At 38.5% G+C, this 22,401-nt stretch overlaps 1 protein-coding gene across 4 annotated transcripts in view; it reads left to right on the top strand.

Annotated features, from left to right (window-relative positions):
* PPP2R2C (protein phosphatase 2 regulatory subunit Bgamma) overlaps nt 1-22,401 on the top strand; it is a 136,469-nt gene that overhangs the window by 91,922 nt on the left and 22,146 nt on the right. For all 4 annotated transcript variants that reach the window (XM_059845206.1, XM_059845207.1, XM_059845208.1 and 1 more), the window contains one exon: nt 14,584-14,748. In XM_059845206.1, coding sequence (XP_059701189.1) covers nt 14,584-14,748 — 165 coding nt within the window. The remainder of the gene's footprint in view (nt 1-14,583; nt 14,749-22,401) is intronic.

Genomic DNA, 22,401 nt, shown 5'->3' with positions numbered 1-22,401 from the left:
TTGCTTCCCACTTGCAAATGGATCTGCTCAGTATTGTTTGGGCAGGAGGAGGCAAGGGAGAGGAGGAGGTGAGAGAAAAGGAAGGGGGAAGGTTTGCCTGGTAGATAATTGCACATACTAGGATTTTCTTCAGTAAAAGGTTTCATGTGTTTGGTTGTGTTATGGAGAGTGAATCAGTGACCTTAATTATGGGTGATATTCTGCACTGGAAAAGAAGTAAGGTGAGGGTTGCTGTATTTGTTAATGTTTGGTCTGAAATGGTTTAGCAGTGTTGCCCATAGCTTAAGTCTTTAGATAGTCATCTTGGGTGAAATGAATGAGAAAGAAGGACTGCCAGGAGCATACTGATAAGGCTTACTTGCCATTAGCAGCAATCTTTGGGTTATCTAGCTGCACTAAATATTCTTTATGAGAATGTATTTGGATTGCTCACAGAACTATGCAGCTCATAGCACTTGAACTCCCTTCATTTCCTGGTAGCACACTATTTCACTCTGGAGGCTGTCATGGCATTGCTATGGAAACAACATTGCTGTTTCCAGCATGTGCTCATCTTGAGACTCATCTTGACTAAAATACTCATTTCTCAGTCAGATCAATATAGTCTAGGGTTATCCTGTTTTAATAAAAAATTCCTTCTTCTGTGTCCCAAAAGGGTTCAGCTAATTAGCAAATCACCATAGGGCCTTCTTGCAGTCTAATGTATTCTGGTATTTGAGGCATATCTTGGATAGTCAGTTTGTTAGGCACCATATCTTGGGAAAAGGAATTTACTTAAGAAGTAACAACAGGAAAAAAATAGAAAAACCCAAAATAGCATTGATGGAGACCAAGTTTGTGGCAGCCCAGTGTGCATCTGAATGTAGTGCATGTATAGGGCAAATACAGAGCTCTGGGAGCAGCCTAGGCTGAGGGAAATAGCCAGCCTTACAAAATCCTGGTACCTGCCTCAGTGCTAAGCATGTGAAAGCTAAGCTGAAAGCAGATCTTGTTATTTGTGGAGGAAGTTTATACCCCTGAGTGAGATAGGGCTGTTTGTGTAAAAATGCCTGAGCCAGGATGACTGTGCACGAGCTGTGAGCACCAGGATGGATTTCTGTGCTCTCAGAAGTGTGTTTGCACTGTGTGAGAACCTGCTGCCACCCCCACCCTCTGCACTGTTTCCTACAGAACACCCCTTCTGTTTGGGAGATGGCAGACCTTACTTCTCTGTTGAGAGCTCTGCCTAAGCCATGTTAGCACTTCCTGGTCTGTCAAGAAGAGTGTGTCAATCTCTATCAGGTATTTAAAGGTGAATGCTATTCCATGGAGTCAAATTCCAGCTGAGTTGCTACTAGCAACGTTTGAGTTGCTTTTCCTCAAATTTGTGTTCTTCTTTTGTTCTTTACTTACTAAAGTCTCTCCCTCTCCCACATGCACTGTGTCTCTCTCTCTGGTAAAGGAGAATGAAGATGCCTGCAAAGCTAAAATCAGGTCTGTAAGTTAGAGGATTGCAGAGGTGCCAGGTACACTGCTCCCATGGTTTGGAGAGCTCTCTGATTCTAGCTCTTGAGAAAGGACTGCTTTGCCTTTCTCATTGAAACACTCCTATGTGAACAACTGAGGGGAAAAAAAGCTTTTCCAATGAGCTGATTAGGTTCTGGGCTGATGGGATTCCCTTGCTAGACTCCACTTTTTCAGAACAGAATACTGTCTAGGAAAAGAGTCTTCTACTAAGAGTTGGCAGTGGCAAACCCAAAGATTTTCCTATCTGACTTGTAGTCCTTAAGCCTTGTAGACTCTTGTCTTTCCCAAGAATTGTCCATTTATGTAATCCTTATCTGAAGCAATGGAAAAGTTTTTTATGAGAAAAATTACTATAGGAGAGATCAATTGATTGTTACCCATTTAGCAACAATTCACAATCTATTTCAGGTTGTTTTAAAGTGATCTGATTCTCAAAGCTCTGCAAAATGGCAGGTTCCATTGACTTTGCCTTTTAATTTTTGGGTTTGAGATCTCCTCAGCTTATTAAAAATAAATTATTTTGAAATTATTAAAAATACATTATTTTGAAATTGGTACAGATACCAAATCACCTGGTAATTTGAGAAACACTTACACTAGTGTAGTTCAGTAATAACTTTTGCTAAGATTTAATAATAGATTAGCAGCAGCTGCTGTGGTTCTTATATAGGTTTTATTCCCAATGGCTGTTATTTATGTGTCAGCAAAGGTATGTATGAGGGGCAGCAGGTCATAGATCATATACTGAGGCTTAGGATGGGGACAAACTCCAACATAAAGCTCCATAAAGTGCTGCTGATGGGACCACAAAAAAGTGCTTTATAGATATGTGTTAAGGGTACTTAAAGGAATTCTTGAAATAATGAAAAATAGCCCCTTAGTTTTGGAAAAGATTCTTTTAATTAAGGAAGCAGAAAGCATAAGCAATTCAGATCATCTCCAGAACTGGACCCAGAACTCCCGGTGGAGTCTCACCAGAGTGGAGTAGAGGGGCAGAATCCCCTCCCTAGGCCTGCTGCCCACACTGCTTTGGGTGCAGTCCAGTTCACAGTTGGTTTCTGGGCTGTGAGTGCACCCAGCCCCTCATCCAGCAGCATCCCCAAGTCCTTCTCACAGGGCTGCTCTTGATCCCTTCATCCCCCAGCCTGTCTTGATACCAGGGCCTGCCCTGACCCAGGTGCAGCACCTTGTGCTTGGTACTGTTAAACCTCATGAGATTCTCTTGGCCCCACTACTTGAGCTTGTCCAGGTCCCTCTAGATAAGTCCTTGGTGTGTGTTTTTATCTGTGTGTTAGGAAAAATGCAGTAGGGATTCATTAGGAAATGCAGTAGGGATTCTTTTATTAAAACCACACAAGAAATGTTTTTAGTGCCAGTCTAGGGTTGAAATTACTAAATAGGTAATGGTGGTAGGTAAATAGTATGTGTAACTGTAAGTTGTCATCTTCTCTGAACTGCATAGAATCCCAACAGTAAATGGAGCCTTTCATGAACTCTCAAAAGACTAATTTGTAAGAAAAATTCTGTGTGTCCCCAGTGCAAAGTACCAAGAGAGATCTGCATTTCTAGGATCACTTAAATGACTTTGCCTAGTAGGCACTAACGTAGATACAGCTTCTAAAAAAGGCACTGAATTGTCTTCTGCTTCTGTTGAGGTAAAACTACATCCAGTTCAGATACAATTATTATTTCTGATGTGGTCATCATTATTTAGGATATCTTAATTGAGTGCAGCTTTTAAGCTTTTCAGAGTAAAAAAGTTGTGTGTTTGTATGTAAGCTCGTGCAAATTGCAGTCTTTTCTATCACTGGCTGTGTAATTCAAATACTAGATAATAATTACAGCAATAAGGCTGTGTGAATGGGCACTATAATCTGCACCTTGCAGATTATTTGTTTTCAAGAAGTCCAGAGAAGTCTCAGCATCTTTTAGGAGATGTCTTAAGGATCTCTAAGTTCAGATTTAGGGAGCTCTTAAAACCACGGCTAAATCTTCAGAAGCGGTCTTTCAACACTTAGTTTGGCTTTGCTTCTTGCCAGAGGACAAGCCTTTGTGATCCCTGTCAGAAACAATTGCTTTTAACTATTCTGATTACCTTAAATTGACTCCTATCTGAGGAATTTGACTGTCAGCCAGTCAGAGAGAATTGGATGACAGAGCATGACTGATAGCCAAAGGAGCAGTATCAGAGCTAGTTAAGCAGTATCTTAGCATTGAATCCCTGAGTGAGATCCTCCTGGCCATGCAGCTGAAATGTGCATTGCAGTGAAAGCAAACAGTGCATGGCCTGAGTGTATGATACCAATGCCATCAGGGCAGGGCATAGCTTTATGGAAATATTCCCCATCGAGCCATCCTCCAAAATAAATAAATTGGAAGAGCTAAATCTGGCTGTGAAAAACCAATTACAACTGAAGCCTTTGCATTCTTGGCAATGACCAGTCTCTTCCTTTTTCAACAGTTGCTTTGAAGGAAGTTAATTTAAGGTGATTTGAGCATAGCTATAGCCTTGGGATAGTTACTGCACTGTAGATTTATTGTTTAATAGAAATATTAATTTGTTAATCAGAATCACTCTTGTCCATACACAACTTGAGGTATGGGATTACATTATTTTAATGAATTTCTTTATCTAGCCCTCTGTCTTCTCTAACACAGTTGTCCCCAAATAGACTCCCATACCTGTGATTTCATTTCTGCAGAGGTAAGAAAAAACATAGCCTGAGGCATTAGAATAGTCTTGCTTTTTGAAAATGCATAGTGGATGGCAAAAGGAAAAAGAAAATTGACTGGAGTTGTAGCAAATGATAGAGAATGGTGTGAAATTCTGAGCCCATAAAAACCACTTCAGTATTCCTTAATAGTGCATTAAAGAACACAACTGAGATTTCACTGAATTCATGTGTTTGTAGAGCAATCTAGGCAATGTGACTCTAGGAGATACTTAAAATTTTACAATAGGTGCAAAGATGTCTTTTCACAGATCTCCACAGAGCCAACTGCTTTCCAGTGTAATAGGGACAGTAGCAAACAAGTTACTGTTTTGTATCAGGAATGCTCTTTAACATATCATTATCTCAACCTTTCTCAAGTTTATTGGTATGGAAGAGAGGAAGAACATATAATAGAGCTGAAATGAATGTCAGCATCAACTACCAGATTTCCTTTTTCACCAATTAATTTCAGGTGTTATCCAGAATCTGAGATCCTTAGCAGAATGGGATTTGGGAACTATGTCAAAGAATATTAAATTACAGATAAAGGGTCACATCATGGAACTGATTCTCATCTAAGCAGCACTCCTATTTTAGTGTGATGTGACTGCAATCAATGAAGTTATTCTTGTAGAAATGGGTAACAGGATTCAGTCCAAGATTTATTGTCGTAACTAATTTTATTTCTTCAGCTGATGAGTTTTAATCAGTGTGTTGTCATTGTAGAAGCTTTTAAATTGCATGCTTCTGTTTCCCTCTGGATTAATTTCTCATTGAAGCTTTTTGAAAATGAGCCATTCTCTGTTGTCACAGGTGCAGTCGGTGTATCCAACTTGAAAAATGTGTATTATGAATTTATTGAAAGTTAGACAAAAAACCCCATTTACCCAGTTCTAGGTACAATTATATGAAAAGATAATGTATAAATAATTTAATCAGCTCTGCCAGAGGGGAGAATTCTCTTAAATGAGTCTAATTATTCTAATTCCCATGCGAATTTGGACTTGAAATTAACCTTACAAAGCACAGTCTTTCTTGGAGTATTAACATAAAAAAGAAGAAACTATAACTTGTTTTGCTCATTAGCTAAAAAAAAATCTTTAGCTTGAAGAGTACTCATACAAAGACAGATGTCACAGAGATACTCATGTGGTCATCTCAGGTATTGTGTCAAGCTTGAAGTCTGTACCTGTGTGTTCTGTGTGAGCTGTCAGAACCTGAGACCCTGGAAGCTTTTCTCACTCTTAAAAGAGCTGGGACACTCTCATTAATGCACACATTACATCATTTTGTGCTTTAATAATACACATTGGTAAGGAGTGCACTGAAATTGCAGTGGTTTCCATCTTTGGAATAGAAATGCTCTGTAAATAAAGGCCATATTAACTTTCACAAAATTATACCACCAGTCATAAGAATAAGTTGATTTTGATTGTTGTTCTACTGGATGCTGATGGGCATTTTTGAAAGTCCTTTCAATTGAATTGAGCAACCAGATATTAAGTCCTGCCACAAGATTTTATTCAGGTATCTTATGTAACACAGTATAGGTGATTTGAATGGAAATTTTATTTGTGTTTTTAAAGTAGTTATTTTTTCAGAAGTATCTGGCTATTTTTTGAAGATAATTTTATTTCACTACTTCCATAACAAGCATGCAGGGAAGGGGAGAGATTTATGCTCTGAAAGACACTTCTAGCTAGCTAAAGTTTGCAAAAATGTATCATTTGTGACTCAAATTGAAAAATCAGTAAAAATATGGATTTTTTCCAGCCTAGTGTGTTACAAATACTACTGTATTAGGGTTTTCTGAGATGGGTATGAAAGAATAAGTTGCATTTTGCAAAAGAAAAGTTACCACCAAAAAGCTGTAAAGAGTCTATACCCTCCAGCTGGAATTTCTGTGTCTGCTTTTATTTAAGAGACAGATCTTCCTCATCTGCATGGGATTTTAGTAATTACCAAGAAGAAATTTCTTGATAGGAATTATGTGTTAGCATATAGGTTATTCACTAAAAAAAAAAAAAAAAGAAAAAAAAAAAGGAGAAGAAAAGAAAGACATTTCATCTCTTATTTCCAAGTTATGTGGGAGAAAATCCCTGGCTATTTTTAAGATGGAGTTTGGAGAATTTTCTATGTCTTATTTCTCTGTACTACCAGGAACTCTATTCAGCAAACTAAGTAGATCCCTCTCAGTTTTCTGTTAAGCATCTAATGTATTTCAGGAAAGGTTTGTGAACAATGAGATTGTATTGCTTTTGTTTATAAATTATCCTTGCCTTATTAATGTGGAATCACTCTTCTCTTGGAGCCTTTGCAGGTTTGTAGTACACGATGCCCCTTAGCCACACCACGCAGAACAACACTGCCTAAGAGGAGCTCAGCTCAGGGACTTAACAGTGCTCTTCTATTAATAATTTATTTGTACCTGGGGCTCTTCTGGTATTTGTGTTCCAAGTGTCACATTAAGCCTGCCACAGTAGTTTCAGACAAATCATAATCAATTAATATGCAAATATATGAACAAAATATGACTGTAATCTTTCAGTGACTGACTGCAGGTGTGTATTTATGAAGGCAGGTCTTCCTCTGTTGATTCATCCACTTAACTTTTCTTTCAGCTGTGTGTACGCAGATAATGATGTCTTTGCTCTTGAAAATTCCAATCTGCATATGGTTTTGCTAAAGCAGGCATGTGACTGTGTTTACAGTTGAAAATGTGTGTGCTCTTTTCCAAAAAACAAGCCAAAAATTCCATTCCGAAATAAATTAAAGTTTTCCATGAGCTACTTCTAAGTTCATTATTCTCTGAGTAAATCACTGGTTGCAATGTGTAGGAACAGGCCTGTCTATGACAAAGTTTGGGTGTAACCTGCACCATTTAAAATGGTCTCTTTCCTAGCAGTGCTACTCTACAATTCTCTGTTTTCAACACTTGGTCAAATGTTGCAGCTACTCCGTAGGCAGTTTCTCTTTTATAGTAAGTTGTTTTTCTGCAACTTGCATACTTCAAAGTCTGGTGTTTACTGAATTTATGGCAGTAAAAGCAATTTCCTAAAATTTTACTAAGTACATATAGAAGGTGTTGATTCTTTTTTCAAGTAATATTTGTGTAATGGAGATTCAGGCCTTTCTTGCTGCTGTCTCTTTTTATGCTACCAAGATAATAGGAGTGCAAAGTAATTCTGATGTTGCAAAAGTCAGAATGAGGTCTCCCAAATTCAGAATGAGTCTTTAGACCAGTATGCATTCTGGGAGAAAGTTGCAAAAGACAAATGTAATAATGAGAGTAATAATAACCTCTCAAAACCATTTAATCAAGAAGAGAACTGAATACTGCCATGACTGGACAGTTGCAGGTAGGGAGGAGAGAGGCCACTAGATCAGAATCCAGTCTTAACCTTTGCCAAGCCTTTGCCACTTCCTGCCTCAGTTTAATTTTCTGTAAAACATTAGCACTAATACTGACTCTACTTTGCTTTAAACCTAATGAATGGAAAACGTTTCTAATACTACTTTGAATTAGATACCTCCAGTTCCAAATGAAACTTGAGACAGAAATTCCAGAAGTTTCAGCTTTGGCTCAGAAGTTGGATATTTAGGTTACATTCTTGAACAACTGTTGGTCCATCACCCTGAGGCTCTCTGGTTTCTATCAGCTGCCAGATAAATCAGTAACATCTTGGTTCCTAAACACATAGAAAGGGTCTGAGTGTTCACCTTTGTGATCCTCATGTGTTGTAAGTGTTATGGTGTCAGGAGGCAGAAATAGAGAACAAAGCCAGGCATGGCTCTGGCTGGAGCATTGCATACTAGACTGGGAGGGGACATGGGCCATCCTGTACTGACAGTGGTGTGCTGAGGATAAATGTGAGGCCGTTGCCCAAGAAGCATCATTCCAGTGAGCAGATCCCTTATTACCCACCCTGTATAAAAGTGCACTGCCAATTATACAGGAGGATGTACTGAATATATCATCCTGTCTCTGGATGAGCTAGATGTCAACCTCTTGTTTAGCTAACACGGCCAAATTCTCTTTTGTGCTAGTTCTAGCTGAATAGATGGAAAGGTTATTGCTACTGCAGCCTTTTAGCTATGACCATGACTTTCCTTCTTCTACTAACAGCTCTTTCTCATCTAGCTTAGCCTGTAATCCTTGACTGAAGAAACCTCAGAAGTCCACAGAACTGTGTTAATATTATTTAATGTCTTCTTTGTATGCTCTTTGTATGTGTTCTTTGAACTGTGAGCAGTCCCTTTACTTTGTGTTTGCACAGCACCTGACATAATTGGCTATGGTTTGGCCTTGCACATAGAGCTAACAAGCCCCACAGTGGTTTTTACTCTTTCTGTATCTCATACTCCTGATATGAGGAAAGCTACAGAAGCCTTTGTACTATTGTAATGGCACTATCAGAAAGTCTTTGATAAAGACATGTTATTTCAAATCAAAATCAAGTAATTTAGATTGGTATTTTCAGCAAATCACCACCAGTGTTAGACTGTTGCCAAAGTTCCCAACTCCAGTATGAGGTCTGAAGAATCACTGTTATAAATACCATGGAGTTAAAAATAGAATTGGGCAGACATTGTACAACTTAGTATGGATTGATATCTTACATTAACATGTATTAGGTTCAAGGCAGCTGGGAGGAGCACACACTTATGCAGTTGATGCTTTTGTGGTCAGAACAGTCAAATGATACAGAAAATGTAATTGCAACTCTCTGGGCTTCTAATAAAACCCATCTAGTACATGCTTTTAGTGGAGCACTGGGCAAATGCTGTGCAATGGCAAACAGTGGCACTGTGGCTATTAGGAGTACATGGAATATAAATACTCTCTTTCCCTAAGGTAAAACACTGGAATTTGAATAAAGGTCACATCTATTAACCTATTGACAGTTCATTTCAGGACCCCTTGACTCCTGGACAAAAGGCCTGAAATACAGAGCTGGAGAAGCTGGACCTTATCCAATGCTGTCCATACTGCCAAGTATGCCTATTGTAGAATTGTCATTCAACAGGGAAAACATATAGTGTATCTATAAGAAATGGGGAAAAAAAGAGTGATTTGATGGTTATTTTAAAAGTTAGGGCTTGCTTCTTTTGTTGATAATAAGATTGATGTAGTCACATCATGATGTTGTCAAGCACACTGAGGCCTAATGTAGCCAGCCTGGAAGAAAACTGGAGCCATTTGGAATTCGTTTTCTCAACTGGCACATGGTGCAGGAATGCTATAACCATCATGTAGGAAGTGTAAAACTGGTAGAGCTTGATTTGTAGGCATCACAGCTCCCTCCTTGTAATGAAAATAGTGTGCACTAAATGACTAGCAGGGGAAACCACTCAGAGAAATGCTTATATTAAAAGTGTAGAGCCTCAGCAGGACCACAGTAATCAATTACTCTAAACTCAAGCCCTGGCAGCTTCCATGAATTGCTATTGATTTCAACTGCTAGTCAGTGAATCTTTCTTAGGCTAGGCAGAAATGTAGGTGTGAGATGCAGACAAAATTAGTAACCTGAACAAACCTCTGTGGAAAACACAGGCAACTGCCAGGTTTGGTAAGATATGCTGTGCTGAAGGTTATTTTTTGAAAGTGCTTAAATTTGCAAAAAACCTAAGTCCCACGCAGGGATAAAAATGAAGTGTCATATCAGCATATATTGAAATAAGAAAGATGAGAGTTTTGTTTTTCTTGTGAAGTTATTATGGAAAATTTTGTCTGGCTTTCTAAAGAAAGCCTCTCCTCCTTCATTGCAGTTGAATAAAGGGGGGAGGGGGGCAAGTAATTTTTTTTCCTCAAGCCTTATTCTGACCATAGAAACTATTTCTTTCTTGCAGTTAACCCACAAGTCATTTAAAAATTACTCCAAAATAGTGATAGAAGATTCAATCCTTTGTATGCCATAGTTTGTGAGCAACAAATTTGTTCTCTACAAAATTCAGTTTCTTGTAGAATTCCTTGATGGTTTCAAGAAGAAGAAGCAGCTATTTCTTTATGCATTCTGTTCACTTCAAAGGGAATTTAATCTGTTTTGAGGAGGCTGCTATGTTTCCATTATCATACAGGGAAACTTATTCTGGGACCTTTTTTGCTCAGCAGGAACTCTGTGTATTTTCCACATTCTCATTATACATGTTTTGGCATGAGCATAAAGCAGGCATGCTCATTTATATTCTAGCTGATCAAGAGGAGAAGTCTGATTAATATGAATTTTGGATCAAGGTGAGGGTCAACTTTGTAACCTGCAATAAAAGAAACTTTCTGGAGTGACTTCTCCCAGAGGGGAATATTTCTGTTAGATCATGGCCCAGAGGCAATGGAACAAATTTCCTTCCTCCTGTTATCCTCATTTTGCTATCAGCTGCACAGCAGCAGCACACAATACTGGATTAGAACTAAACATTCCATATAACTGACTCGTGTACTCAGATCACATTCCTCACACTGCCTGTCATTGCAGGTTGCTAATCATGCCTTTCCTTATGCTCTTTCCTTTCTCCTCTCTTAGAATTTTTCTTCTCTCCCCCGTCCCTCAGATCTTTCCCTAAAGCCTCCTTGCAGCCAGCCCCTGCCCTGCCCTGCTCACTCTCCTTTGTTATACTTCTGTTCTTGAATATTTTGGGGAAGGCAACTCAGCCAAAGTTCAGGCTACATTGCCTTAGAGTAGCTTTGTTGCCTTTCCCAAAATTGCCTTTCCTGGTCTTGTAGTTCTGCTAACCCAGCTGTGAGAACATCATCTCTCACCATTGTAGTTGCCGAGTGTACTCGACCTTTTGTTTCCATTTATTTATTTTATTTCCATTTGTTTTCATTTCCATTTATACCACCTTTTATTTCTATTTTGCTGTGGAGAGCATCTGTGAAGTCTGCTGGCATCTTCGTAGCTTTATCCTGTTCCATGGTGCCAAGCAGTGGAGAGCAGGTCTGGTATGAAAGATAGCAAATAGTTAAGGGGGAAGGACCTGTTCTCTCTTTTGCAAGCAAGAAGATATTTTCCATTCCTTGTTTGAATGTTAATGAATTAAAATTCTGCCAATGCATTCTAGCCCATCACTGGTGAGGTGCAAGTTCAACCTTCCCTTAGTGCAGGTGTCTACCAGGGATCAAAATGCCTTGTTCTTGTCGAGCATGTGTGGGAGTCAAAGCAATGTGAACTTCTTTTTCATTTTCTTAGGGGAAACATCTACCCTGTTAAGGCACAGAAGCTGACTTTTAGGACAACAGAATTCTATCTAAGCACTCTGGCAATGGTGAACTGAACTCTCTGTTCTTTCTGTCTTAGATGCCTTTGGTCCTAGGTGTTTTTTGCCCACTCTGTAAATGAAGCAGATCACATGTGGTACAGCAAGAGTCAGGTGTGACTGGTATTTCAGAGGTGAGTGCAGTGGGGGAGAAGGACAGAGCCCCACTCGAGAGCCCTCCACAAGATCTGATTGCAGGGGAAGGCAGCAGTGTAGGAGACAACTACAGGTTTGTGCTATTACCATAGTTTTCTCTTTAGCAGTGGAATTTTTATTTCATCTGTTTCTGCCAGATTCCCTCTGTTTCGTGCTTTTCAAGTTCACCAAAGGCCCTGTTTCTGAAGTACACTGTCTGGTCCAGGTTTTTTTTAAATTTTATTCTTTTTTCTTGCTATGCAATGCTGTGCTTAAAAGGAAGACAAGACACAAAGGGAAAATAGAAATGAGAAATGTCTCATGGGAGATGCTTGCCCTTACCATTTCATGCTAGTTTAAATACAGTTCCCACACATCACATGTCAAGCTGTACTTGATTGTTTTCAAATAGATGGCAAAAATCTTGAGAGGAGGAAAATGTTCTTTTGTGTAACATATTCTTCTTTTGATATATTGGGTTCTGTAGCTGTCAAAACAAAGGCTGTTTTTCCATCTATTATTACAAATGCATTTGGGGTAAATCTTATCTGCAACTCTTTGGTCCCTTGGTTGTTTACTTCAATACATTGTTACTGTTTTAATTTTTTTAAATCTAGTGAAATGATGAATTTTCATTTTTGCTCGGGTCCTCAGTAGGCAAATGAGATTCTTTCTCAGTGGAGATTTAGATAATTTATTGAAATGCAGTATGTTTCAAGTATTTTCTGCTTTTCTTGCAGGAGGATGGAATATTTAATTTCATTATTTGGCATAGGTTTATTCCTTTTACACAATGAATGGAAATTCATCAATAGTGTCTTCAGCATCTAGAAAAATTATACTTACCATGACTGTTTATATATTCCATTTATATTTTATATCTTTCTCATCACTCAGCAATTATTCATCTCTCTGTTGAGAGGTAAAATTCTTCTATTGAGTAACCATAATTTCTGTGAACTCCACGAAGCAGTTCCATCCCTGAAAGCAACTGCTTTTACTTAAAGGTGTTTCTTGAGACAAATTCACCAAATCCACAGAACTGAAAAAAGGTTATTTTTTTCTGTTGATTTTCAGGATTATTTAGTGATGCTTTATGAAAGAGCTAAATCAATGTTTCTACATCTTAACATTCATTACATTATTATTAATCATGATGGATTCTTGGAGATGGATGCAAATGTGATAGTACAAGTAAGTAGGAATGCAGTTAAAATGCAACATTAATTCATTCCCAGTTGTTATTAAATGTCACAAGATATTAATAGTTTTGCTGATATTTTTCTTTCTAAACCACATGGGGAAAAAATAAGAAAAAGACCAAAACCACAACAGTGTGATATATGCGCAGTCATCAAGATAATTATCTCTGAATCTTTTGTACTATTTCACTGTAGTGAAATTCCAGACCTTTATTTTTGGGAAAGATCGAAGCATGGTGTGTTAAGGTTGTGATGGACTGTATCCCATTCCCACAGAAATCAATCAAAGGTCTTTGATTGGTCTTCCATTTGGGAAGTGGTCACAGTGGGAACAGAAAGATACTTAGTACCATGATATATGATTTCTCTCACCATCAATAAAACAGATTTTCTCATTTATCTTATCCTCTGAGATGTTTAAATTTTGAATGTCAGCTGATTCAAATTTTATGTTCAGGGAATCCAGGCACTGAGATGATTTGTGTTTAGGGCACTGCAGTGGGAGTCAGTAGATCTGGGTTTGTTCTGTCATGCATTTCCCAAGTGATCATATGCAAATCCTTTATTGCTTCTTGCACAAACTCATCAGTAAAGCAGGGTAATGTTACTCTTCTTGTTCGAAGGATTTGTTAACATTTGGGTGGCTTATCTGCAGCAGATTGCTGAGGGCCATGTGAAAATGCACAATCTTATTTAAATGTACTGCTTTAAATATATATATATATCCATCTTTCATTTTATGCTTGTGTATCTATTGCTTTCTTCCAGCCCCCTCATGAGACTGTTACTTTCATTCTTTTCTCTGTAAGCAATCTTTCTCAGACTGGTCTTTTCCTCCAAACATGGGCTCAGTGTGGGTCCTGGGTTTTCAGGCAGGTAATGTGTATGAGTAGAGATGTAAGTGTTGGAGAGGCACTGCGTGAGTTGCACCTCATGTGGTGTTAAAATCTAAAATCTTTGGTGATCTAGCTAACAAGTTTGTGCTAGGGAAGCTAGATATCTGATGTATTTTTGTTCCAGATGATGTTCACTTAAATGATTCAGGTGTACGATTCTCAGTCACAGAAATTCATCCTGATTTTGATAGTGGACATCATTTACATAAAAAACACAAGAATGCCATTTCAGATACTACTTTGTAAACATTCAAATAGCAAACCTAATACTGTGTGTAATTTTTTTAAAGGAAATTGTATTAGAATATATTCACCCAGAATTATTTGCATAAATACTTCTGTGTTTGCCACACATGCCTTTGCAAAAAAAAAAAAAAATAAAAGCACCTTTTTTGGGGGGTTTGGGTCTTTTACCTTAATCTGCATGTATTTTTTAGCTCAAGTTGCATAATCATAAAAGCCAGTGATCCTGATGGAGTGAGCGGATCTGAGCTGTGCCTTGTTCCCTCTCAGTCACCATTATCTGGGACAGAGCAGTAGCTTCAATACCAAGTACAGGAGATACAGCTACCTGTTCCCTGTTGGCTCCAGTAAAGAATTGAAGTGACAATTCTATGTCCCTGCAACACTGTTTCTTTGATGTCTTTGCACAGCATGGGTAAATGGTGACCTGCTAATGGCATCTGCAGTAAAACCATGAAGACTGAGTTTTACTGAATTTTGGTATTAAGTGGGCCAGGTATGGAGATTGAAAACTGTACTACTACCAAAAAATTGAGTATATCTCTAAAGCATTAAGTGTGTGTGCATCTGCATGCTTCCTTCGAGTAAGAGTCATGGTTTATCTGCATTTTTCTTGATGAAACTTCCACTCAGACATTGTAGATATAAAGCCAGCCAATATGGAGGACCTGACAGAAGTGATAACAGCCTCTGAGTTCCATCCCCACCACTGCAACCTCTTTGTCTACAGCAGCAGCAAAGGATCCCTGAGACTCTGCGACATGAGGGCGTCGGCCCTCTGTGACAAACATTCCAAGCGTAAGTCCTTGCTCCATCGAGCCCCAGATGTCATTAAAGCCTTACTGTTCACACACAGCATGTAGATGGGTGCATATCCCAGTGTATCAGTTTCTCACTTGCAGGCAAAAGAAAACAGCAAAAAATAAGATTTTTTTTCACCTGTGCAAGAATAAGCTATGAACTTGGTAACTGTTGTGTCTGTGACTGGTTGCCCTTACAGTTCTTATTGCAGGGATCAGTGAAAAACCCATAACTCTCATGAAATAAAGAGGATTTCTAGCAAATCAAAGAGGATGAGGGAGTGTTTAAGTAGATGAGCATACCGGTTTGAATACACAACTACTGTTCTCAATGCTAGAGCAAGTAAATTTTGATTGTCAGAATGCCTTCAAATTTTGAATCCATTTTCTGAATTAGGAAATCTCAGCATCCTTCCTAAAAATGTAGTCCCACATTCCCTAGATGTACTTTTTCAACCTTATGTCTGAACAAACTCAGAGGAAACGCAGTAAGTAATCGGGACGGGGTGAGGGAAGGAGGAAGGAGGGGAAGAGAAAAAAAATTGTGTTGGTATAGAAGTTGTCATCCATCCTACATGATTTTATGTAGCCTGTGAAATTTTTAGATAAACCACCAAGTCATGATAGTTCATATCTGAAATGTACATAGGAAAAAGGAAGTAAAATTTTAAAGTATGTGACTGTCTTTGTTCTCAAAGTAAAAGTTGAAGAAATGTGCTTGTTTATATTGTCTTACTACCAGCTCTTTGTGGTCTAGAGAAGACAGACTGTGGTTCTTCCCACCAGTAATCTGGCAAGCCTGGGCACTTTGCCTTGTGCAAACCACCTGTTTGTTCCTGAGCTCCTGAGACTGACAAAGCCCAGACAAAAGAATCATGTGGGTGGTTACTGAGAGGCTGAGAACCTCATGAGTGAACTGTGGTGGCTCGGCTTTAGTCACCTTCAGGATGAGGACTCTTCCAGGACACCTCCATCTCACAGAATTAGGTCATCAGTGTCTTTTGCCATGCTGAAACATTGGAAGGAAATTCAAGGGAAATTCTTTTAGTACCAGAGCACATAAGAGGTTTTATGCCATTCAGTGCCTACTTGAACCTGTTTGAGATAGGCTGATCTTAGTAGGGGCAAGAGGGGAGGAAAAAGTATGCAAAGATTTAAATGAGACAGAAGTGGTGCACAGATTTCATATGCTGGTTTAAAACTGAAGTGAATTTAGTAAAAGGCCTATGACTGGGCCTTTTGAGTGCAAGGAGAATTGCACATGCTCAGAACCTCTCAGGATGTGGTGTCCAATTATAAAAATAACCTTCAAGGACGATTTCCCTAGCAGAGAAGTGCTTTACCTTTGTTAGCTGTGTCTCCTTGTTCTTGTAGGGGGAATTCAATACCATGAAGTGAAATGTAAGCATGACACAGTCTGACACAATGCTGCGAGTTATCCTGTCCCACTTAATTGTTTTGTTCTGTAATACTTCCATTTCTTCCTGCTAATAAGGCCTCCATGCCCCTGTAACTCAATGCCAAATGCCAATCAGAACTTATTACAGCCACAATACAGCAATGCTGGATGAAAGAAGACATTTTATGCTGGAAGGGAGTGCAAGGTCTAATGGTCATTGATTAAACCCCATTTTCCAGATCCATGAGTTAGAAAATAGCCATTTAATGTAGCATTGCTGCACTGAAGTCAAGTCAAGCTCATTGAGAATCTGGGTGTGTACAGAGCAAAACTGATACAGCAATGGTAGAACTTCCAAAGTGTTAAAAGGAGGAGGCCTGTGTACTGCTGATTGGAGTGGTGTCAGCATAGCTCTCAGAAACAAGCAAAGTGAATTATATACAGCCCATAGCAGCCTAAAAGGATATATCAAAAATAGCCTGCAAAATCAAGTTATTTGCATGATTGTCTCTCTGGTGCCTTGACTGTGAATCTGATTCCTCTTTGCAGTTGCTAAATTTACAACTGGTGCATATGCAGGATCAGTACCCTGCTCTCCTAGCTTGCCTTGTCTTTCAGTCTTTCCCCATAACTTTCAGTCTTTCTCCCCTTTTCAAGCAAACCACCACAACTGGAGTCTCAGTAAACCCTCACGGTGTGCCATTCATCCCTGCTTTCTCAGCACAGACTAGTAGTGCAGTGCTCGTTTCAGATGCTGTATCACTGTGAGCTGTATTTCAGATGCTGTTCCAAGATTGTAATGGGTGTACCTATTCTTAGGGATAAAAGACACAATGTAACACTTAACAAAACCACCTGGATAATGAGCATATGTTGTGAACTTTTTCATTTACTCCTTTTCCCCTTATTTATTCAAATCTCCGTAGCTCTCACAAAGTCCATTGCAGCCCTTGGGGGAAGAGCCCTTCCATTTGTACAGGTTTAGAGAGTGCCATGAATAATTACTGTGCCATACTGTAAGAATAAATTACATATTAATGTCTGTAGTATAAGTCAACCATCACAGGATGTTAATAACTTATAATGTCTTGATGATTTCTGGTTTTCTAAGCTTAGTGGCAGAATCTCCCTTTTCAGCATTAGTGACAGCAGCACTACAAGGTTTCCCTTATAAATCCTCATGGCTTTGACATGGATGAGACTACTTCCATATGTACTCATCCTTGATTCCTATGCTGAGATTTAATAGCAAGCTGCCAATTTTTTGTGATGAGTTGTAATGGGGAGATATCTGTCCCTTAGAAAAATTATCTCAGACCACCAAATCTATTTATAAGGCAGTGAAAAAAATATCAGGTCAGTAGCTGAATTTTAAATGGTCACTGAGATTCTGATAAGGTGTGGTAAAATGTGTTGTGTCTCTAATAGAGTACCTGAAACTGCTTCTTCTAACAGCTCTGTAACAGATTGTGCAGTGCTGAGTGAGGATCACAAAAAAATATTTTGTAGTTATTGCAGATGTGTATCAGGGAAGGACCACTCTGTAACCCCAGAGCAGCTACATACATAATTCTGTTCCTTGTTATTATCAGACTTTTCAAGTAGTGGGAGAAGGTGCCATCAAAAAATGTTCTGTAGAGGAGGTGCCAAAGAGATGAGCATCCCTGCTTGTTTTGAGTATTAGAGGAGTGGGACTGAGGAAGGTGTTCTTGCAGTCCACAGTGTTACAGGTAAAGATTAAAATTATGAAAGTCAGACTCAAGTAGCAGCAAATAGGGAATTAATTTAAATAATATGGAACCTTTCACCTAAATAGTGTACTTGCCAAAGCACCCAAAGAGTGCCTTTGAGATGTCATCAGGCAACATGCATGGCAGTGCAGTGTAGAAAAAAGGCAGTATATGGAAATCTGTGTCAACAGCAAAAGTACTGTTAGAGCTGTCAGCTGGAAACATTGAAGAAATAAAAGAATTAAACCCCACCTCAAATTCCAGAAATTTTTATGCAAAGGGTTTAGGTGTGAAGGAAGACAAGCACAGGGATACTGTTGCATTAAGATCATCAGCATGACTAAAAATATACTTACAGCAGCAGTTATTTGTTCAATTAACAAATAGTTGCTAATTTGGTTTTTAATTTTTTATTGCTAATATTATGTTCAGAGATGCTTGTAAATGTGCCTGGAGTTAATATCATTCTTCCAAACAGCTGGTAGGCTAGATGGATACATATGGCTGTATCAACAAATCATGCAATAAAGCAGTCAGCTAAAGAAAACTGAGCATGTGAAGTCAGAAAAAAAATAAAGTGCTTTTTCAGTAGTTCATCAGAATTATTAAAACTATCATTAAATGGTAAATATAAACTGTATAGTTATGTCATATGGAAATTTAGCCACTCAAGAGTATAACTCCTATTGATATTTCATGTAATAGCCTTAACATCTTAAAGTCAATGAATACTTCAGTAGTAATTTATTTAAATTCTGTATGTTGCTTTAAGGGTTTTTTACTATTCATTTCTTATTATGTATTTGTAGACTAAAACCCTGTTTCTAATTATCCATTACCCATGTGCAAATTTTACAGCAAAATACTTCAAGGAAAGAGGAGCTGCAGTTTCAAGTTTATTGCTCTGTGTGTTACAGTGATCTTAAAACCAGAAATTCTGGGATTGTATAGCATTAGCCTCTGCCACCATGAGTTGGTGCTTTCTGTCCTCCAGACAGACTTCTCAAGCTCTGTCCCCTGGGTCTGTAGCAGGACCCATTCAGAGCCCTCCTCCCTTTGGGCACGGGAGGGTTTGTAGGTGGCAGGCAATGCCAACCCGTCTTCCCTGAGCAGAGCAAAGCCTCTCAGCTGGTGCATCCCAACCCCTGGGCTGGACAAGCAGGATGTTAAAAGTGTCAAATGGTCTCCAGAGCAGTGCAGAGCGAAGTCCAGGTTTGGTTTCTGACTCAGAGATGCCACCCAAAGATGAAGAGGGTGTTTTTTCCATTCAGTCCTTTTCCACATTTTTATTTGAAATCCAGGCCTGAAGGAAGTGCCAGCCTTTCCCCAAGGATCAATGCCACTGACCTGTCAGTCAAGATGTAATTCAGTTGGGTTATCTGCTGGGCTTTTTTGAGATTCCCTTTGATTTTAAAGAATTCAGAATCATGGAAGCAGCCAACACACAAATCAAAGATAATCTACTTAAACATGTTGAATTTTAAAATTTAATTAGTTATATTTACCAGTTGTTTAAAGCAGGTTGGAATTTCAGAGACAAGACACCTTTCAGACCTCTGACTGAGTATGGATTATCTCTCATTTGTGACAGAGAACAACCAGATGCACAAAAAAGCCTGTGACAGACTATCCCTGCTGGATTTGCTAATTAATATTGACCTTTCCAAATGAATGATGCTTATTGTCTGGCTGAAAAAGAGACAACTTGTTTTTCTTCTGTGTGAGCTTTACATCTAAAATACGCTTTTTATTTCTGCATCTGGTCTCATGTCAGGTCTCATGTCATCTGAGAGAGAGACAGTCATTACTCTCCCTTTGTGCATAGAGAGGGCCCTGTCAAAATGATGTCCACTTCAGGCAAAATCTGCAAGTTTTCATGTGACAGGAGTGAAACTTATCTGAGCTTCTGAAATGATTTGACCCCATGCTTGATGAAGGCTCGTTCTCCTTATCCTAATTCTGGATTTATTTTTAAGCATGTGCTACAAAGGCAGATATGCATTGCTGATTTTATATCCCCAATGAAAAAATGTGCCCATATCCTGATAATATTGTAATTATGACTGTCACTAAAGGTCTGTTACTACAATTTCATGCATGCTAAACTAGACCCTGAAATGGATCCTTCCTTGTACAGGAATCCCACTGAAATTTAGTAACAGATTGCCTTTAGCATGGGCTCCAAAGCTTCCATTCTGCTCAGTTTGGATGAATGTATAAAGACATTTAAATAAAGACATTTAAAACATGGCTAATGAAAATTCAAAAATGTTTCTACAGAAATGCAATTATGTCTATATATTGTTTCTTCCAGTTGTGCAAGAGATCTTAAAATTAAATCTGAGGAAGAAAAAACCTAATTTATATACTTCTAGCTATCAAATACTAGGAGGAAAGAGAAAAGCCTGAAGCAATGGTAAATGATTTATGATTGAAGAGGTGTTTCATTAACCCCATCTCCCCCAACCATACAGAGATAAAGCAAATAATTGCTGGAAGATTGATTTAATTATTCAGTCTATTAAAATTCCTGTCTTGTTTGCTTAATTTTTTTAATAGCAGCAAATGCTGCTTTTTAATGTCTCATGAAACCAGCTTTCAAGATCTTATTTCACTGGAGGGAAAAAAAAAGCCCCACTTATCATTAATCTTATATATCAAGATCAGAAGGACTTACACATCAGTTTGGCTGTAGAGCAGCAGTAGTTTTATGTCCCATTAACTCCTTGGGATTGCTCACAACACGTGGCATTAAGCATGCACATAAGTCTTTGTGAGACCCAGCTTTAAAGAGGCTTGATCTTCTAGATTGGCTTTGTGTGTTTTCAATTCCTGTTTGCTCTTTAGCACCATTTCTCTTTATTAACAAACTCACTGGCAAAGTTATATTAATCTGAACAACTCTGTAGTGAAGCTCCCACCCACTGATCTTTGGCTATTGATCTGGCTTTGCCTTTCAGCACTAATGCACCCTCCCTTGTGGCTTGTGACAAGCTGCAGCAACTCAGTGCAGATGGTAAAACAGATTCTTAAATATTGATTTGAGGCTCCACTTTTAAAAGCCATGCACTCTCGAGGTATTGATGAGAAGCCTGGTTTTAATACTGGGTCATTGGATAAAGGAATGCTGTATGGGAGGTGAAATTTCAGACTCGTGGTGTGGCAGTAGGGTCAGAAATTTGCTTTGAGTAAAAGGAGGAAAATGAGATGTGTAAGTGACCAGGGCACAAAGAGGTGCCCTCTGAATTATATAAAAGTGAGTAAAAACTTGAAATATAAAATGGTACTTCTTTTTAGTTTAAAGCAGGATAAACAGCTACAGGCTATGGTAATGTAAAATGCTAAACAAATGTGTCTCAAAAAATAATTGTGTTTTAGATTGCTTATGAAAGCAGATTTAAAAACTCCCTCTCATGTATGACTGTATTAATCAGTGTAGACCAAGAAGGCAAGGTTGTCACATTAGCAGAATATTCTATTATTGAAAAGAGAATTTCCAAGAGAGATGAATGTATGAGTGGATTGGCTTTACACAAAACAATAAAACATTCAGAGATAGTGAAAGGTAGAGTAAATAATACTGGTAAATCAAATTATTATTATGAATAATGAAGCTAAAAGGTATAAAGAGACCATGAATTTCAATGGGAGCTTGCAGTTGGGCTTGATTCGCATAGAATGAGCTCAGGTACTCTTTTGCATTAAATTCTAAAATAGATTTTAAACAGTTCATAAAAAGGACCATACCTGGGCAGACCAGAGGTCCTTCTAGCCCAGTTCTGGCTCTGATATTGGCAGTAGCAACATCAACAGAAAATGTAAGAACAGACCAAGTATAATCTTTGTCCTCTGCAATTTGCAGCTGGAAACTTGAGGTTCAGGGACCTTAGTGGAAGTGAACTTAATACATTCAGCAATACTGAAATGGATGTTTGGGGTTTTTCCTTTCCTTGAAGTTGTGCAGTTACTCTTGAACCTGTGTGTATTTTTTACCATTTACAATATCTTTCAGGAAAGTCTTTAGTAGCTTAATTAGGAATAGTATGAAAGACCATCTTCTCTCTGCTTACCCTGTCCTGGTTTCATGTGGTGACCCCGACTTGTGGATTGGAAGAGACAGTGTACAAAGTGAACTGTCAGTCCCTTTTCATCCTTTCCATGCCACTCCTAATTACCACCCCCTCAGTCTTTCCTAGGTTGGGAGACCCCAGTCTATTTATCCTTTCCTTGCATGGAAGTCATTTGGTACTTCTGGTCATTTTTATTGCCCATTTTTATGTCTTGAGATCTCTGCCATATTAGAGATAAGCCCAGAACTATGCTTAGCTCAAAATGTGGCATTTGTTGAATTAAACAGCACCAAAAAAACCCAAAAAACTTTCTGTGTTGAACATTAGTAACAAGAGTCATATACTTAAAAAAAGAAAGACTGTTAGTATTTTCATAGAAGGTCAAATGAAATTTAGGGCAGATTTTTTATGCTAAATGATGAAATATGTGGTAGAGCAAATCACAGCTGACC

Source organism: Haemorhous mexicanus, chromosome 4 (assembly GCF_027477595.1).
Source record: "Haemorhous mexicanus isolate bHaeMex1 chromosome 4, bHaeMex1.pri, whole genome shotgun sequence".
NCBI lineage: Eukaryota > Metazoa > Chordata > Aves > Passeriformes > Fringillidae > Haemorhous > Haemorhous mexicanus.
This window is presented reverse-complemented; position numbering and strand designations above follow the sequence as displayed.